This window comes from Mesoplodon mirus (assembly GCF_964341445.2).
Source record: "Mesoplodon mirus genome assembly, chromosome: X".
NCBI classification, from domain to species: domain Eukaryota; kingdom Metazoa; phylum Chordata; class Mammalia; order Artiodactyla; family Ziphiidae; genus Mesoplodon; species Mesoplodon mirus.
The window spans coordinates 65,084,907-65,103,172 of NC_138981.1; the positions used below are offsets into that span (position 1 = coordinate 65,084,907).

The 18,266-nt window shown below is 38.3% G+C and overlaps 2 protein-coding genes across 4 annotated transcripts in view; both read left to right on the plus strand.

Moving 5' to 3' along the window:
• ATP7A (ATPase copper transporting alpha) overlaps positions 1-3,787 on the plus strand; it is a 141,004-nt gene extending 137,217 nt beyond the window's left edge. For all 3 annotated transcript variants that reach the window (XM_082610812.1, XM_082610814.1, XM_082610813.1), the window contains 4 exons: positions 233-436; positions 954-1,071; positions 2,709-2,811; positions 3,172-3,787. In XM_082610812.1, the coding sequence (XP_082466938.1) occupies positions 233-436; positions 954-1,071; positions 2,709-2,811; positions 3,172-3,448 (702 nt within the window). In that variant the 3' untranslated portion in view covers positions 3,449-3,787. The remainder of the gene's footprint in view (positions 1-232; positions 437-953; positions 1,072-2,708; positions 2,812-3,171) is intronic.
• Positions 3,788-16,029: 12,242 nt separating this feature from the next.
• On the plus strand, positions 16,030-18,015 carry LOC309796219 (toll-like receptor 13; the record flags this gene model as incomplete). The annotated part of the gene is given in 3 exon segments (XM_082609274.1): positions 16,030-17,010; positions 17,014-17,469; positions 17,473-18,015. Coding segments are annotated over 3 exon segments (1,980 nt in total).
• Positions 18,016-18,266: the final 251 nt, after the last annotated feature.

An 18,266-nucleotide genomic window follows, 5' to 3' on the forward strand; every position in this document is an offset into this window, starting at 1 on the left:
CTTTGATAGATGCTGCCAAATACCCTCCAAAAAGACAGTACCAACTTACACACCCACCAACAGTGTATAAGAGAGCTCATTTCCCCATGTCCGTACTCTCCCTGGATATTATTAATCTCTTACAATTTGGACATTTGGTAGGTGGAAACTGATGGCTCATCATTGCCGAGTTATATTTCAGGTACTCAGTAATATTGCTTGAAATGAATGGAGTTTATTTTTTCCCATGTAGGTTGGCATTACTAAGGTGTTTGCTGAAGTTCTACCTTCCCACAAGGTTGCTAAGGTGAAGCAACTTCAAGAGGAGGGGAACCGGGTAGCAATGGTAGGAGATGGAATCAATGACTCCCCAGCTCTGGCGATGGCTAATGTTGGAATTGCCATTGGCACAGGCACAGATGTAGCCATTGAAGCAGCCGATGTGGTTTTGATACGGGTAAGTCCTATGGTCTGACCTTTGAGGAGTGTGAGACTGCTCTACATGGTCAGGGATAGTGTCGTATATTGAACAAAATGATTGTGCCCTTCGAATTCCCATGCTTCTAGCCATTGAGACTGGGAGAGTTCAAGATGGAAGTATGAGAAGTCTTAGTAATTACTTCCAGACTTTCTCGTTTCAGTGAAGCAAATGAGAATGACAAGCTTCTAAAGTGAAGCATTAGATTTGGGAATATACTTATAATACTCTTATCTTCAACAAATACTTGCTGAGGTTATTTTAGTGGGATTTAGTCCCTGTACCAGCATACAACCCTAAAAGTATTTTCAGAACCCTGAGAAAAATTCCTGAAAAACCCCTCCCAAGACAGCCTCAAATTTTTAGCAATATCTCAGATTTGTAAATTCACATATTACCGTAAAGTACACATCATCTTCGGTATACACAGTATCAAATACAAGTTACTGGTCAAGTTACAGTCTCTTGCTAATATCACAAATATTTCTGTTCTCAGAATGATCTTCTGGATGTAGTGGCAAGTATTGATTTATCAAGGAAGACAGTCAAGAGGATTCGGATAAATTTTGTCTTTGCTCTAATTTATAATCTGATTGGAATTCCCATAGCTGCTGGTATGTGACAGTTAACTTGTATTGCTTTTTTCATGAAGTCGTTAGAGGCCTACCATATTGGAAGTTTTAGTCTTCTTGTTATTAGTTTTGAGCCCAGTTTTGTATGTAGCCTGCTGGTATGGTGAGAGGTAATATTAAAATCAATAATTTAGGGCCTCCCTGGTGGCGCAGTGGTTGAGAGTCCGCCTGCCGATGCAGGGGATACGGGTTCGTGCCCCGGTCTGGGAGGATCCCATATGCCGCGGAGCGGCTGGGCCCGTGAGCCATGGCCGCTGGGCCTGCGCATCCGGAGCCTGTGCTCCGCAACGGGAGAGGCCACAACAGTGAGAGGCCCGCATACCGCAAAAAAAAAAAAAAAAAAATCAATAATTTAAATTTTCAGCATGTTCATTATGGCCTAGAATGTATAAGCCTTCTGATAGGTTTATTTTATTTTTTACCTTATTTTTACCTTATTTTTACCTTCAACTTTGTATTTTGAAATTTTAAAATGTACATAAACAAGGAGAAAAATGATACAATAAAACAATATACCCTTCACCGAAATTCACCAGTTAATAATATTTTGCCACATTGCTTCATCTCTTTATCCATATACTCTCACACACATAAGTACTTATTTGCTTACTCATTTAGTTTTTGCTGAAGAGAATAAATATACCTTTAATCTCACTACCTGAATACAACTACTGTTGGTATTTTAGTATACATCTTTCTGGTCTTTTTTTACTCTGTATTGGTTTTTGTCTTGTTTCATTGTTGTAATTATAGCATGCAGAGAATTTTCTTAATGTTCTAATAGCCAACAGTTTTTTTTTTAAGTTTGGGAACCAGATGTGAGAAAGACAGAGAGAGAAATTGAACAAAGGAATACGACCAAGAAAAAGCAGTTTACAATTATTTAATAAGCATCCGATCATCCCCATTACTTAGGGGCTTGGTAGATGTTAGTATTAGTAATAACATAAGAAAAATAGTTATCACTTTCTTCTTGTTCTCTCTGGTTTGAGAGCCAAAGAAGGACATGAGATAACATGAGAACAATTACAAAGCTGTTTATCAACAGGGACACACAGATGGAGAGGACAAAGAGTAAAAGAACAAAGTCCAGAGAGATTAATTCATGGAGCAAGTTATTTTTTTAAAATTATACAAGTAATATATGGTCACTGTATAAAAAGTAGAAAAAATACAGATAAGCACATAAAAAATTACAAGTACAGTAAGTCTATCTCATCCCCATCATATGAACAAATTTTAAAATGTCTGTCAAAACCAAGTGTGGATGAGTTTGTAGAATATGAACTCTCATACACTATTGGAGGGTTTGTGATCTGGTACAGCCACTTTGGAGAGCAACTGAGAAATAGAAGGTGTGCCTATGTTATCTAGCTGTTTCACCTCTAGGTATATACCCTAGGGAAATTCTCAAACACGTGCACAGGGCGGCATGTACAAGAATGTCCACAGCAACACTCTATTAGTGAAAAATTGACAATGACATAAATCTCTACCAACAGGAGGATAAATTGCTGAATAAATATTAAAGAAGGAAATTATTTGTATATATGTATTAGGAACACAGTGGTAATCTGTTTAGTACTGTTTGGTCTAACTAATCCAAACTTGTTTTCTAGGAGTTTTTATGCCCATTGGTTTGGTTTTGCAGCCCTGGATGGGATCTGCTGCAATGGCTGCTTCATCTGTTTCAGTAGTACTTTCTTCACTCCTCCTTAAACTGTAAGTATGATGGCTTGCTCACGCTTCTCTTTTATATTCCTTTTATCACCCACAGTCAGTCTTGCTAGGTTTTATTCTTGTATTGATCAATGATAAGCCCAAACTGTTCTTAATAATAAATGTTAACTACGTAATTATCACCTTATGTAGTATATACAGAGCAACCACAAGCACTGAGTGGGGTAAAATCTAGTACACTGGCTCTCAGAAGTAAGATTTCTGATCATGTGACCTCACACAACTCCTTTTGACCACCTTTATACATTTCAAACCAGGTTAATCTCTTTTCATTTTTGAATGTAACAAGCGGCTAGTTCGCATTTGATTATTTCAAACTAGTATACTTTTGCATCTTTTCAGTTACAGGAAACCAACTTATGAGAATTATGAACTACATGCCCGAGGCCAGATGGGACAGAAAAGTCCTTCAGAAATAAGTGTTCATGTTGGAATAGATGATACCTCAAGAAATTCTCCTAAACTGGGTTTGCTGGACCGGATTGTTAATTACAGCAGAGCCTCCATAAACTCACTGCTGTCTGATAAACGATCACTGAACAGTGTTGGTACCAGTGAACCTGACAAGCACTCACTCCTGGTGGGAGACTGCAGGGAAGATGACGACAGTGCGTTGTAACAGGCCACAGAGAGTGCTGCTAGATGATGTTGTTCTGCACTGACACAGCATTCATGGTCACCTTAGCTTTTTAAAATATTGCAGGGCTTTATGTTGGTCTCATGCTCTTATGTTAGGGAATCTATTTGAATTGCATTTGTCTAATGGCAAAAATATCTTTTTCAGGGCATCAGCTCGGAACCTAGCTTTATTGAAAATGGATTTCCAGTATTTTTTGTTTTCACTAGCAACAGATAAGGTAGACCAGGGAGGTTTACAAGTCCTACAACTGAAGATCGCTGAATTGCTGCTAAAGTCATAGATAATTTTTATTTGACCAAAAAAAAAAGTTCAAGAAAAGATCATTGAAAATTTGAAGATTTGAGCGCATAATCTTGAGGAGATCCTCGAGCCCTCCTCCCTGCCAGATTGGGGAGCAACGGCTTTCAAAGCACTGTATAAAGAATCCTGTTTTAGAAGCAAAATGGTAGAAACTGTTTAAAAATAGACAGGCCTATTTATTACAGGCTTTCTTTCCCCCTTCTTCTCCCTGCATCTTTGTCTTTGCCATCGCTTTCTTAGATGCCCCAATGTGTTTTCTTTCATTATGTTCTTTCAAGTGAGCTAAGTGTAGGTGGTTTCTCACTGACAAAAATAACTGACAACTTTTCCAGTAACTTGTTTGTTTCTTTATCTTGTAGCTCAAAAGACCTTCAGGGCCTATATGGTTCCCTGCTTCCCACCTTTCCATTGTTGTAAAAAATATATCAGATTCCTCCTTCAGTGACTCCCTAGCTCTGTGCAAGCTTTCAGTTCACTCCTGCTGGGTTCAGCTATAAGTTGTTCTTAGTATCGTCTATCAGCCTCAGTTCAGAAACTTAAGATTTTGAGCCACTTCTACAATTGATTTTTTTCCAAAGATTGACACTACCATGTTTAACATGTACTGGTCATATAAAATTACCTGGATCCACTAAATTTGTCCTTTTCTGGAGAGAATGCAAGACATTAGCTGATATTTATAATTTAATAGATTTTAATTGTCTTTTATTGTTTTAGATAATCTCTCAAAATGACTTTAAAATAATGCTATTACACAAAGCTGCTTTTACCAAAAAATACAGTAAATTGTAATACAGAAATGAGAATTTCCCTAGGTTGTGATACCTTTTAGCTAACTCTATATTTTTCTCTAGTTTAAAACATTTGCACTTGCTAGTTAGTGTGGTTGGCATATTCACGGGCTTGTTCTCATCAACGTATAAATTTAGAAATCCCCCTGTGAGTGCCTGGGAGCTAATACACTGGTCAGAGATCTGGTACTTGTATCACTATTTAAATTAACTTGTTAACTGTAAGGTGGATTTCAGATGCAGAATATTTAAGTGAAGAAAACTCATACATAAATTCCTAACATCTATTCCCATTGTCATATGTAAAGCTGCTAGCACAATTCCTAGCACATAGGATCTGTGCTCAGTAAATGTTAGTTCTTATTTCCCCTTGAGGTCAGTGATAAATATCAAAAATCGCTGTTACAGAGCAGAGTCTAAAATCAGGTGGGAGTGGGGGATGGGGTTCTTCCCTCCTTTCCAACTTCCTTTTTCTCTTGTTCTTTCACACACACTCAAAAAAGTTTACAACATAATTCCATGCTGACTTTTCAGATTTGGAAAAGATCTCATTTTTATCTCAGCTATCTTAAAGACAGAGCTGAAACTTGATGAAGGTGCTATTAATCTAGAAAAGCAAACCAATTTTAATGAAATATGAATGAGTTTGTAGGTCTAGGCTCTTTTTAGACCAATGCCTGTGCCATCTTCCATCCTCTCAATTTGAATTTTTTTTTTTTTTTTTTTTTTTTGCGGTACGCAGGCCCCTCACTGTTGTGGCCTCTCCCGTTGTGGAGCACAGGCTCCGGACGCGCAGGCTCAGCGGCCATGGCTCACAGGCCCAGCCGCTGGCTCATGGGCCCAGCCGCTCTGCGGCATGTGGGATCTTCCCGGATCCAGGCACGAACCCGTGTCCCCTGCATCAGCAGGCAGACGCTCAACCACTGCACCACCAAGGAAGCCCTCAATTTGAATTTTAATATTTGTTTTTTATTTTAATTCCAGTGGCCCGTCTTACCACAACTTGTTTCTTCTAGAAGAAATAGCTAATACGACAAAGGTATAATATAGACTTTTGAAAAAGAAGCACCTTTCTCTGTCTCTCTCTCTCTCCCTCCCTCCCTTCCTCCCCCTCCCTCTTCCCCTCACTTTCACTCTTCTATCTCTCTGAAGCACTTGAACGTAGCCAGTTACTACTTTTATTATTTATTATTCTGTGTGTGTTAGAGTTGCCAAGGGATCCACATGTCATAGGGCAATGAGAAGAGCAGCCTATATAATCTGGGAAAAATCAAGGATGTAATTTCAGCCCTTAGTACAGGAACAGAAAACATGCTGTTTATAAAGAATCCTGCTTTAAATATCTATAGCCATCTTTGAATTCTCTACCACAAGTCTCTTGCAATTCTGAACTCCCATTAGCTTCATAGAGCAGCTGTAGTCACCGGAGAGAGACATATGGAGGGGATCAAAAACACTGCTTTCAGTTAGTAACTAGCTTTAAGTAATTAGTTACTAGTGAGAACAAATTTTATAAATGTGTGCGTATGCATCTGTGTTTATTCATATCATACATATATATATATATCACCCATATAGAAGGAAAATGGATTTATATTTGAATTTGATATTAGAATATTTGAAGTTCTTTATTTGTTGTTCCTTTGTCACTCTTTTGTATTCACTCAGCAACCATGCCCTCAGTCTGAAGATAGCAAGGATGTTTTGATATCCAGTGCTGGTTCAGACTCAACTAAGGGGCACCTTTTATCTTAAATATCCAAAGATGCCTTTTAAATTTCAATGGTTAAAACATAACTGTTTAGTGTTATAGTCTAAAGAAGTATGGTTGTCAGTTGTGAAAATAGAAATGTTATTTTTCGTAGTTTAGTATCAACGTTTTAGGTGTTAGATTTGATGCCTTGTGAACAAATAATTTTATATTGTGCTTCAACTTTTGAAAAGTTATTCTTTTATTGGATGTATTCTTTGTTCAAAATGCTTAAATAGCATTGTAGGCAAGAGGTTTCCAAACATTTAAGTATGTGTATCTTTTATGTACACAGCTGAAAATCAAGAATGTATGTCCTTAGAGAATTGTTTCCACTACTTATGGATCTTGCTTTAAAATTATTTTTCTTAATATTTATTTTACTCTATTTTATTATTTTCTTTGGCTGAGGCATCTGGTTACTGGTTGTTTTAATAAGAATAAAAACATTCCTGGAATCACTCCTTTTGGATATTTTTGTTTCTTACTTTTCTCTATTTTAAAAATATTATTTTACCAAATATGAAAAATGCAGATTCGTGCCAAATTATTAGCTATTTTTACACTAACTTTCTGTAGTCCTTCTGAAAGTTTATCTGGTATGAGTAACCAGATAAAGCACAAAAGCATGAATTATTGTTCTTCAATTAAAAGAGCTTCTCTAATGGCACTGATAGTAAATGCCTTTTGTAGCCAAAACCAGGCGTCTCAAACTTATGCTTTTAGTTAAAGAAGTGTTTTACTAACCATTGTTGACATTGATTGTTTGATACCCAAAACAGCAGTGGACAATGTTGTGCAATAATCATCTACTATAGTAAAGATATTCAGTAGTTTGTTTTTCCACAAGCATGTAATTGATCATATATCTGCCAAGGATGTGCCTTCAACTTTATAATTATAGTATTGTAAAAAAAATGATTTTTTTGTCAGTGTCTCTTTTGTTAAATCATCCAACTCCTCTACCAGCAGTTCCAAACTACCCTGTGTTTTTAGGTGTTGTGTTCTGTTTTTCTTTTTTTTAAAATCAAGGGTGGAGCAGGATTGGAGACAGCACCACACATTTACTAAGAGTGGGAGGGAAGAAATCTATTTTCCTTCAGACTTCACCTGCTGGATCTTTTAGTGCGGATGAGAAACAAGGGAATATAATTGTCCTCCTTTCCTTTATAGTCTATAATACGTTCTTTATAGATTGTCTACCCCAAATGAGCTAAATGGAGACAAGAGCTTTTCTTGCCTTTGGGGAGCCATATACAGTGTGTATGAGGATCCCACCCAAAATGCATCCCCATACCAAACACTGCTTCAAGTTAAGGAAAGGGTTTTAAACCCATTTGTAAGGAAAAACGAAGTTTTACTTCCCTCCCAAACTTTGGGATTATTCAGGGTATTGAAATAGGATTCGAAATGGAAATATATGAGTAAAATCACTGAGGTATCCATTTAGCTGGCCAGCCTCCCTTTCCTATTGTCACCTTGACTAACCTCTGAGAAGGACGTGCAGTGATGGTGACATCCCAGGTGAGGTTTCAAAACCTTCCAGACAAAAACTAAACAAAAAGCCAGAAACCTTCCAGTTGGGGAAGGCTTTAAAGGCCCTGCTAAGATTCAGATAGAGATGAGAGAGGTGAGGCTGCCTCTTTCACAAATTTCACCTCAGGCCAGCCAGCCCTACTTGCTTAACAGCTTCATTTTCATAGATGTGACCACTAGTTGTGGAAATGAGTTATGAGTAAGGTATGAAAGGCCAGGCTTTTGAGGACAAGGTTTAAGTGAAATTGCTAGTATAAATAGGATCTCATGCAATTTAAGAAATCAGAAAACTTCCATGCAGGCAGTTCTCTCTCTGGAGAAGTTTGAAATAGGCTGAGTCGTCTTTGGCATATTGTACCTGTTGTCCTCGAATGGCCCCTAGCTTTTCATGGTCAGCGCCCTTCCCCCAGCCCCCAGGCCTGTCTGTAAACTGAAGTGCTGCCATTACTTCAACATTACATGCTTCACCCTCACCCAATCAAAAGGTCAATTTCTTCATTGCAGTTATTATCACGACGTAATAAAACTGAGGTGCTGAGTGAGCCAGAGTCCCCAAAGAGGCTGCTCCTTTAACCCTGTCCTGTCTGAGCGAAGAACAGACGCCCTCTGGCGACCTACACGCAGAGGCGGGGCCAAATCCAAAGCTGAGACCCAGGAGCTGTGAGAACAAAGAGAAAGGGAAACCTCTTCCAGCAGCCTCAGAAGCAGCGGATTAAAGCTCCACAATCAACTTGATGTACCCTGCATCTGTGGAATACATGAATAGACAACACATCATCCCAAATTGAGGAGCCAGGAGTCAGTGCTGTGCCTCTGAGGTGGGAGAGCCAACTTCAGGATACTGGTCCACAAGAGACCTCCCAGCTCCACATAATATCAAATGGCGAAAATCTTCCAGAGATCTCCATCTCAACACCAGTACCCAGCTTCACTCAACGACCAGCAAGCTACAGTGCTGGACACCCTATGCCAAACAACTAGCAAGACAGGAACACAACGCCACCCATTAGCAGAGAGGCTGCCTAAAATCATAAAAAGTCCGCAGACACCCGAAAACACACCACCAGACGTGGACCTGCCCACCAGAAAGACAAGATCCAGCCTCATCCACCAGAAAACAGGCACTAGTCCCCTCCACCAGGAAGCCTACACAACCCACTAAACCAACCTTAGCCACTGGGGACAGACACCAAAAACAACGGGAACTACAAACCTGCAGCCTGCAAAAAGGAGACCCCAAACACAGTAACATAAGCAAAATGAGAAGACAGAAAAACACACAGCAGGAGAAGGAGCAAGATAAAAAACCACCAGACCTAACAAATGAAGAGGTAATAGGCAGTCTACCTGAAAAAGAATTCAGAATAATGATGGTAAAGATGATCCAAGATTCTATTTCCAAGATCCAAAATCTTGGAAATAGAATAGACAAAATGCTAGAAACAGTTAACAAGGACCTAGAAGAACTAAAGATGAATCAAGTATCGATTAAAAACACAATAAATGAAATGAAAAATACTCTAGATGGGATCAATAGCACAATAACTGAGGCAGAAGAACGGATAAGTGAGGTGGAAGATAAAATAGTGGAAATAACTGCTGCAGAGCAAAATAAAGAAAAAAGAATGAAAAGAACAGAGGACAGTCTCAGAGACCTCTGGGACAACATTAAATGCACCAACATTCGAATTATAGGGGTTCCAGAAGAAGAAGAGAAAAAGAAAGGGACTGAGAAAATATTTGAAGAGATTATAGTTGAAAACTTCCCTAATATGGGAAAGGAAATAGTTAATCAAGTCCAGGAGGCACAGAGAGTCCCATACAGAATAAATCCAAAGAGAAATACGCCAAGACACATATTAATCAAACTGTCAAAAATTAAACAGAAAGAAATCATATTAAAAGCAGCAAGGCAAAAACAACAAATAACACACAAGGGAATCCCCATCAGGATAACAGCTGATCTCTCAGCAGAAACTCTACAAGCCAGAAGGGAGTGGCAGGACATAATTAAAGTGATGAAGGAGAAAAACCTGCAACCAAGATTACTCTACCCAGCAAGGATCTCATTCAGATTTGATGGAGAAATTAAAATGTTTAAAGACAAGCAAAAGCTGAGACAGTTCAGCACCACCAAACCAGCTTTACAACAAATGCTAAAGGAACTTCTCTAGGCAAGAAACACAACAGAAGGAAAAGACCTACAATAACGAACCCAAAACAATTAAGAAAATGGGAATAGGAACATACATATCGATAATTACCTTAAATGTAAATGGACTAAATGCTCCCACCAAAAGACACAGATTGGCTGAATGGATACAAAAACAAGACCCGTATATATGCTGTCTACAAGAGACCCACTTCAGACCTAGAGACACATACAGACTGAAAGTAAGGGGACGGAAAAACATATTCCATGCAAATGGAAACCAAAAGAAAGCTGGAGTAGCAATTCTCATATCAGACAAAATAGACTTTAAAATAAAGACCACTAGAAGAGACAAAGAAGGACACTACATAATGATCAAGGGATCGATCCAAGAAGAAGATATAACAATTGTAAATATTTATGCACCCAACATAGGAGCACCTCAATACATAAGGCAAATACTAACAGCCATAGAAGGAGAAATCGACAGTAACACAATCATAGTAGGGACTTTAACACCCCACTTTCACCAATGGACAGATCATCCAAAATGAAAATAAATAAGGAAACACAAGCTTTCAATGATACATTAAACAAGATGGACTTAATTGATATTTATAGGACATTCCATCCAAAAACAACAGAATACACATTTTTCTCAAGTGCTCATGGAACACTCTGCAGGATAGATCATATCTTGGGTCACAGATCAAGCCTTGGTAAATTTAAGAAAATTGAAATTGTATCAAGTATCTTTTCCGACCACAATGCTATGAGACTAGGTATCAATTACAGGAAAAGATCTGTAAAAAATAAAAACACATAGAGGCTAAACAATACACTACTTAATAACGAACTGATCACTGAAGAAATCAAAGAGGAAATAAAAAAATACCTAGAAACAAATGACAATGGAGACACGACGACCCAAAACCTATGGGATGCAGCAAAAGCAGTTCTAAGAGGGAAGTTTATAGCAATACAATCCCACCTTAAGAAACAGGAAACATCTCGAATAAACAACCTAGCCTTGCACCTAAAGCAATTAGAGAAAGAAGAACAAAAACACCCCAAAGTTAGCAGAAGGAAAGAAATCATAAAAATCAGATCAGAAATAAATGAAAAAGAAATGAAGGAAACGATAGCAAAGATCAACAAAACTAAAAGCTGGTTCTTTGAGAAGATAAACAAAATTGATAAACCTTTAGCCAGATTCATCAAGAAAAAAAGGGAGAAGACTCAAAGCAATAGAATTAGAAATGAAAAAGGAGAAGTAACAACTGACACTGCAGAAATACAAAAGATCATGAGAGATTACTACAAGCAACTCTATGCCAATAAAATGGACAACCTGGAAGAAATGGACAAATTCTTAGAAATGCACAACCTGCCAAGACTGAATCAGGAAGAAATAGAAAATATGAACAGACCAATCACAAGCACTGAAATTGAAACTGTGATAAAAAATCTTCCAACAAACAAAAGCCCAGGACCAGATGGCTTCACAGGCGAATTCTATCAAACATTTAGAGAAGAGCTAACACCCATCCTTCTCAAACTCTTCCAAAATATACCAGAGGGAGGAGCACTCCCAAACTCATTCTATGAGGCCACCATCACCTTGATACCAAAACCAGGCCAGGATGTCACAAAGAAAGAAAACTACAGGCCAATATCACTGATGAACATAGATGCAAAAATCCTCAACAAAATACTAGCAAACAGAATCCAACAGCACATTAAAAGGATCATACACCATGACCAAGTGGGGTTTATTCCAGGAATGCAAGGATTCTTCAATATACGCAAATCAATCAACGTGATACACCATATCAACAGATTGAAGGAGAAAAACCATATGATCATCTCAATAGATGCAGAGAAAGCTTTCGAAAAAATTCAACACCCATTTATGATAAAAACCCTGCCGAAAGTAGGCATAGAGGGAACTTTCCTCAACATAATAAAGGCCATATATGACAAACCCACAGCCAGCATCGTCCTCAATGGTGAAAAACAAACCTTTTCCACTAAGATCAGGAACAAGACAAGGTTGCCCACTCTCACCACTCTTATTCAACATAGTTTTGGAAGTTTTAGCCACAGCAATCAGAGAAGAAAAGGAGATAAAGGGAATCCAAATCGGAAAAGAAGAAGTAAAGCTGTCACTGTTTGCAGATGACATGATACTATACATAGAGAATCCTAAAGATGCTACCAGAAAACTACTAGAGCTAATCAATGAATTTGGTAAAGTAGCAGGATACAAAATTAATGCACAGAAATCTCTGGCATTCCTATATACTAATGATGAAAAATCTGAAAGTGAAATCAAGGAAACACTCCCATTTACCATTGCAACAAAAAGAATAAAATATCTAGGAATAAACCTACCTAAGGAGACAAAAGACCTGTATGCAGAAAATTATAAGACACTGATGAAAGAAATTAAAGATGATACAAATAGACAGAGAGATGTACCATGTTCTTGGATTGGAAGAATCAACATTGTGAAAATGACTCTACTACCCAAAGCAATCTACAGATTCAATGCAATCCCTATCAAACTACCACTGGCATTTTTCACAGAACTAGAACAAAAAATTTCAAAGTTTGTATGGAAACACAAAAGACCCCGAATAGCCAAAGCAATCTTGAGAACGAAAAACGGAGCTGGAGGAATCAGGCTCCCTGACTTCAGACTGTACTACAAAGCTACAGTAATCAATACAGTGTGGTACTGGCACAAAAACAGAAAGATAGATCAATGGATCAGGATAGAAAGCCCAGAGATAAACCCACGCACATATGGTCAACTTATCTTTGATAAAGGAGGCAGGAATGTACAGTGGAGAAAGGACTGTCTCTTCAATAAGTGGTCCTGGGAAAACTGGATAGGGACATGTAAAAGTATGAGATAAGATCACTCCCTAACACCATACACAAAAATAAGCTCAAAATGGATTAAAGATCTAAATGTAAGGCCAGACACTATCAAACTCTTAGAGGAAAACATAGGCAGAACACTCTATGACATAAATCACAGCAAGATCCTTTTTGACCCACCTCCTAGAGTAATGGAAATAAAGACAAAAATAAACACATGGGACCTAATGAAACTTCAAAGCTTTTGCACAGCAAAGGAAACCATAAACAAGACCAAAAGACAACCCTCAGAATGGGAGAAAATATTTGCAAATGAAGCAACTGACAAAGGATTAATCTCCAAAATTTATAAGCAGCTCATGCAGCTCAATAACAAAAAAATAAACAACCCAATCCAAAAATGGGCAGAAGACCTAAATAGACATTTCTCCACAGAAGATATACAGACTGCCAACAAACACATTAAAGAATGCTCAACATCTTTACTCATTAGAGAAATGCAAATCAAAACTACAATGAGATATCATCTCACACCAGTCAGAATGGCCATCATCAAAAAATCTAGAAACAATCAATGCTGGAGAGGGTGTGGGAAAAAGGGAACACTCTTGCACTGCTGGTGGGAATGTGAATTGGTATAGCCACTATGGAGAACGGTATGGAGGTTCCTTAAAAAACTACAAATAGAACTACCATATGACCCAGCAATCCCAGTACTGGGCATATACCCAGAGAAAACCATAATTCAAAAAGAGTCATGTACCGAAATGTTCATAGCAGCCCTATTTACAATAGCCCAGAGATGGAAACAACCTAAGTGGCCATCATTGGATGAATGCATAAAGAAGATGTGGCACATATATACAATGGAATATTACTCAGCCATAAAAAGAAACGAAATTGAGCTATTTGTAATGAGGTGGATGGACCTAGAGTCTGTCATACAGAGTGAAGTAAGTCAGAAAGAGAAAGACAAATACTGTATGCTGACACATATATATGGAATTTAAGAAAAAAAATGTCATGAAGAACATAGAGGTATGATAGGAATAAAGACACAGACCTACTTGAGAATGGTCTTGAGGATATGGGGAGGGGGAAGGGTAAGCTGTGACAAAGCGAAAGAGCGGCATGGACATATATACACTACCAAATGTAAGGTAGATAGCTATTGGGAAGCAGCCGCATAGCACAGGGAGATCGGCTCGGTGCTTTGTGACCGCCTGGAGGGGTGGGATAGGGAGGACGGGAGGGAGACACAAAAGGGAGGGGATATGGGAACATATGCATATGTATAACTGATTAAATTTGCTAAATAAAAAAAATAAAAATATAAAAGTATAAAATTTCCTGTGACAAACAGGGATGGATTTTAGTGGTCATATTGGTAACCCTTGTCATCTGTGAGAGCAGAGAACACATTCATCCGGCAATGCCATCTTGTTCAACCCAGTTTCCTTGAGTCACCCCACACTTATGCAAGACATATTTACTTATACTACTACTTTTTCTTCCTCTTCTGCTCTTTCTCCTCTTTGCCCTTCTCCTTCTTCTTATATTTACTTTTGCAATGAAATCTCTCATCCTTTGATCCATTTCCTTCCTGTTGCCTAACAAACTTAAAATGCCTTAAAGCATTGGCCTCCTAGCACTGAATAACTCTACTCATCTCAGTCCTAATACCAGTGGGCTGACTTAAAATTGAAATTGAAACTATCATTAGATCATTGTTTTTTTCATTTTCTCTGTCATTGATATGAATATAAAGTGTAAGTATAAACTTAGGACACCGCCTTTTGTGGAATATTCTAGAATTTATACACCAAATTAGCATTCTTCAAAGTGATCACTGAGATAGAGTTGTTACAAGTATCCCTGTGATGTAATCATTTTTACAAATGTTTGGGGGCTGCTCTTTCGGAATTAAGGGGCGACAGAAGGCAGTGGAAAGAACATGAGGTTCTGAGATGATATAGCCTCTGCATTTTTGTTTGCCACCTATTGTGTGTTTCTATTTATATGAAATGTCCAGAATAAGCATATCCATAGAGAGAGAAAATAGATTAGTGGTCGTCAGGGCCTATATAAAAGCAAGAATGGAGAGTGATTGCTAATGTGTGCAGGGCTTTTTTGGGGGGGGGAGGTGAAGACAATTTTCTGGAATTGGATAGTGATGATTGCAAAAATTTGCAACTATATTAAAAACCACTTCATTATACACTTTAAAAGAATAAAGTTTATGGTATATAAAATTTACTTTAATTAAGCTGCTATTAAAAATGTATGTAAACTTACATCTAATTTCCACAGAAATAAGATATAGCCTTTTCTTTGAACTGCTAATCTGCCTCACATTAGCTGTATAATATTTGTGTCTCTGAGCTTCCAGTTCCCCATGTATACAATGGGGTTAAGACTACTTATCTTGCTGAGTTTTGTAGTGAGTCATTCATGCCTATGAAAATGCTGGACACATAGTAAGTGCTTGATATTTTCACACTTCTGTACTTACTGCCAGTTTATCATCTGTGCAAGAAAGTTGTTGCCCCTGTACACTCTCCCTTAGTTGATGGCTCTATTTCCCCCTCTCTCTTTGTGTTCTGGTCAAACTCAACTATATTCTTCCTTAAAAAATTAGGAGTATGAGGGAAATTTTCTGACTTGATATATATTGAAAATTATAGCAAATAAAATAATTAATTGAAAATCTATAGATGTCATCCCATTAACAAAAAAAAAATCTATCATCACTATGATTTAATATAGGGAGGTTGTGACCAATATTATGAGACCAACATAAAAAAATGCATAGGAAATGTATGAATTTGAAAAAGAGATATATAACTTCCATTACCTACAGAGAACATAATCATTATCAGATAAACCTAATAGAATAAACAGTCATATTTTATTATGAATTCAGAAAGCTTTCTATGCTTATGATCAACAAGAACACAAAAAATTAAAGACTTATGGCCCCCTTGCTATACTTAACTGGAAAATTAAATAGGAAAAAATAAGATATTTCTCAATATCTCAATAATAAAAATCTAAAAGTTTCTAGGACATACCCTAACAGAGAAACACAAAATTTTACAGAGAATATTTTAAAACTTTTTAAAAATATAAAGGAGGTTTTGACTAAATGAAGATATACCATGTCTACATTTGGTGTCGCCTCCTCCAAAATTTACCTGTATTAGAGGCTTTGGTTTTTTGGAAAAATGCCATTAATGCAGGGGGCATAAAGTGCCTTGCCAACTGTACCAGGCTTTTGTCCCTTGACCTGAGCCAAAACAATGATCTTGTTCACCTCAATGACAGTGAGTTTGATGCTATGCCCAGCCTCCAAAGGCTGAATCTAAACACGTGTCAACTTTTCTTTGTCAGCGACAGGACCTGGAGTGCCCTCCAGAACTTGAGAGCCCTAGACCTGAGCCAGAGTAAGTTTAAAAGATTTCCAGATTTTGCATTTTCACCCTTGAGGTACCTACAATCTCTCTTTCTCTCTAGAAATCCCATCACAGAACTCAATAATATGCCCTTCTATGGGCTGTATTCATTGCAGGAGCTCAACTTCGCTGGGTGCTGGATAGTAAAAATTGACAAATACTGCTTTGCTCAATTTACAAGTTTAGAGAGTTTAGACCTTGGACACAACAATATTCGGACACTGAAACACAGAACATTTCAGTTTCTGAAGAAGCTCCAAGTTCTCATTCTCTCCCAGAACCGCCTGAAAGACATAGAGGAGAATGCACTTTCTGACCTCAATTACTTCTATAAACTTGAATTGGCATACAATATCTTGTCAAGTTTTCAAGCAGGCCTTTTCTTGGGCCTGGAAAATCGAGAAGTTTTAAATCTCAGTTTTAATAAAATTAGTTATGAAACCACTAGGACCTTGCCATTTCCTCCATTTATGAACCTCAAGTCTTTGAAACAACTCAACCTAGAAGGACAAATACATGGAATTCAGGTTGTTCCAACCAACTTCTTCCAAGGGCTGAATGGCCTGCAGGAGCTACTCCTAGGGAAAAATCCCATGGTATTCCTAGACCACCTTCAGTTTGACTCCCTGATTAATCTCACAAAGTTGGATATCTCAGGAACAAAATCTGGAGACTGAAGTCTCAGTTTAAATACTTCCTTATTCCAAAAACTCAAAAGACTAAAAAGGCTGCGCCTGGAAAAAAACAGCTTAGAGTCATTGACTCCTGGCATGTCCTCTGGCTTAGAAAGCTTTCAGGTCTTCTCTTTAAGATTCAACAATGTAAGAGTCGTTAATCAAAGTCATCTGGAGAGTCTGAAGTCTCTGAAGTACTTTGATCTCTATGGGAACAAACTTCAGTGCAGCTGTGACAATGCATGGTTCAAGAATTGGTCAATAAACACAGCAAATGTCCATATCCCCTACCTCTGGAACTATACTTGTCAGCAGTCAAATATCCAGAGTTTGTTGATAGATTTTGATGTTTCTATGTGTAATTTTGACCTAGAAAAAGTTTGCTTCTTCTGCTCCTTCAGTCTGGTCCTCACAACCATGGTCTCCTCTTGGTTCATTGCCAAGATGACTATGTCGCTATGATATGGGCTCTACATATTTCAAGCCTGGTACCTGGCCAAGTGGCATAGGATGGAGAAGGAGTTCATCTATGATGCCTTTGTCTCTTTCACTGCCACTGATGAGCAGTGGATATATGAAGAGCCTGTCCCAGACCCAGAAGAAGGTGGCCAGCCCACTTTTAAGCTCTGTCTTCACCACTGGGACTTTGATCCAGGCATAGACATCTTTGAGAACATCCAGAATGCCATCAACACCAGCCGTAAAACTTTGTGTGTGGTCAGTAACCACTACCTGCACAGTGAACGGTGCCAGCTTGAAGTAGAGCTGGCCAGCATCAAGATGTTCTATGAGCATGAGGATGTCATCATCTTGATCTTCCTGGAAGAGATCCTAAACTATAAGTTATCCAGCTACCACCGACTCAGTAAACTTGTGAATAGGCAGACATTTATCACCTGGCCAGACAGTGCCCAAGAGAGGCCACTCTTCTGGGCTCGTATTAGAAATGCATTGGGCAACAAATCTGTGGAGAAAGACAACACACAGCTAATTGTGGCCCAGTGACTAGAAGTCTTTGTGACCTCAGATCCAATGTTGCCCAAGGTGTGTATCGACTAAGAGTGTGAATGAACGTACCTGCTCTGCAGGGAGAAGGTTGCTCATGACCATTATTTGGTTAATGTCCATCAGGCAACTGGAAGAGTGAAGGGAGCTGCCTGAGGAAGCTTCAGGAACAGTGTTAGGGGATGTAATCCCGCTATTAGGGGATTAGATACCCAGAAAGTAGGGCCCTCATATGTGCTTGAGAACATTGC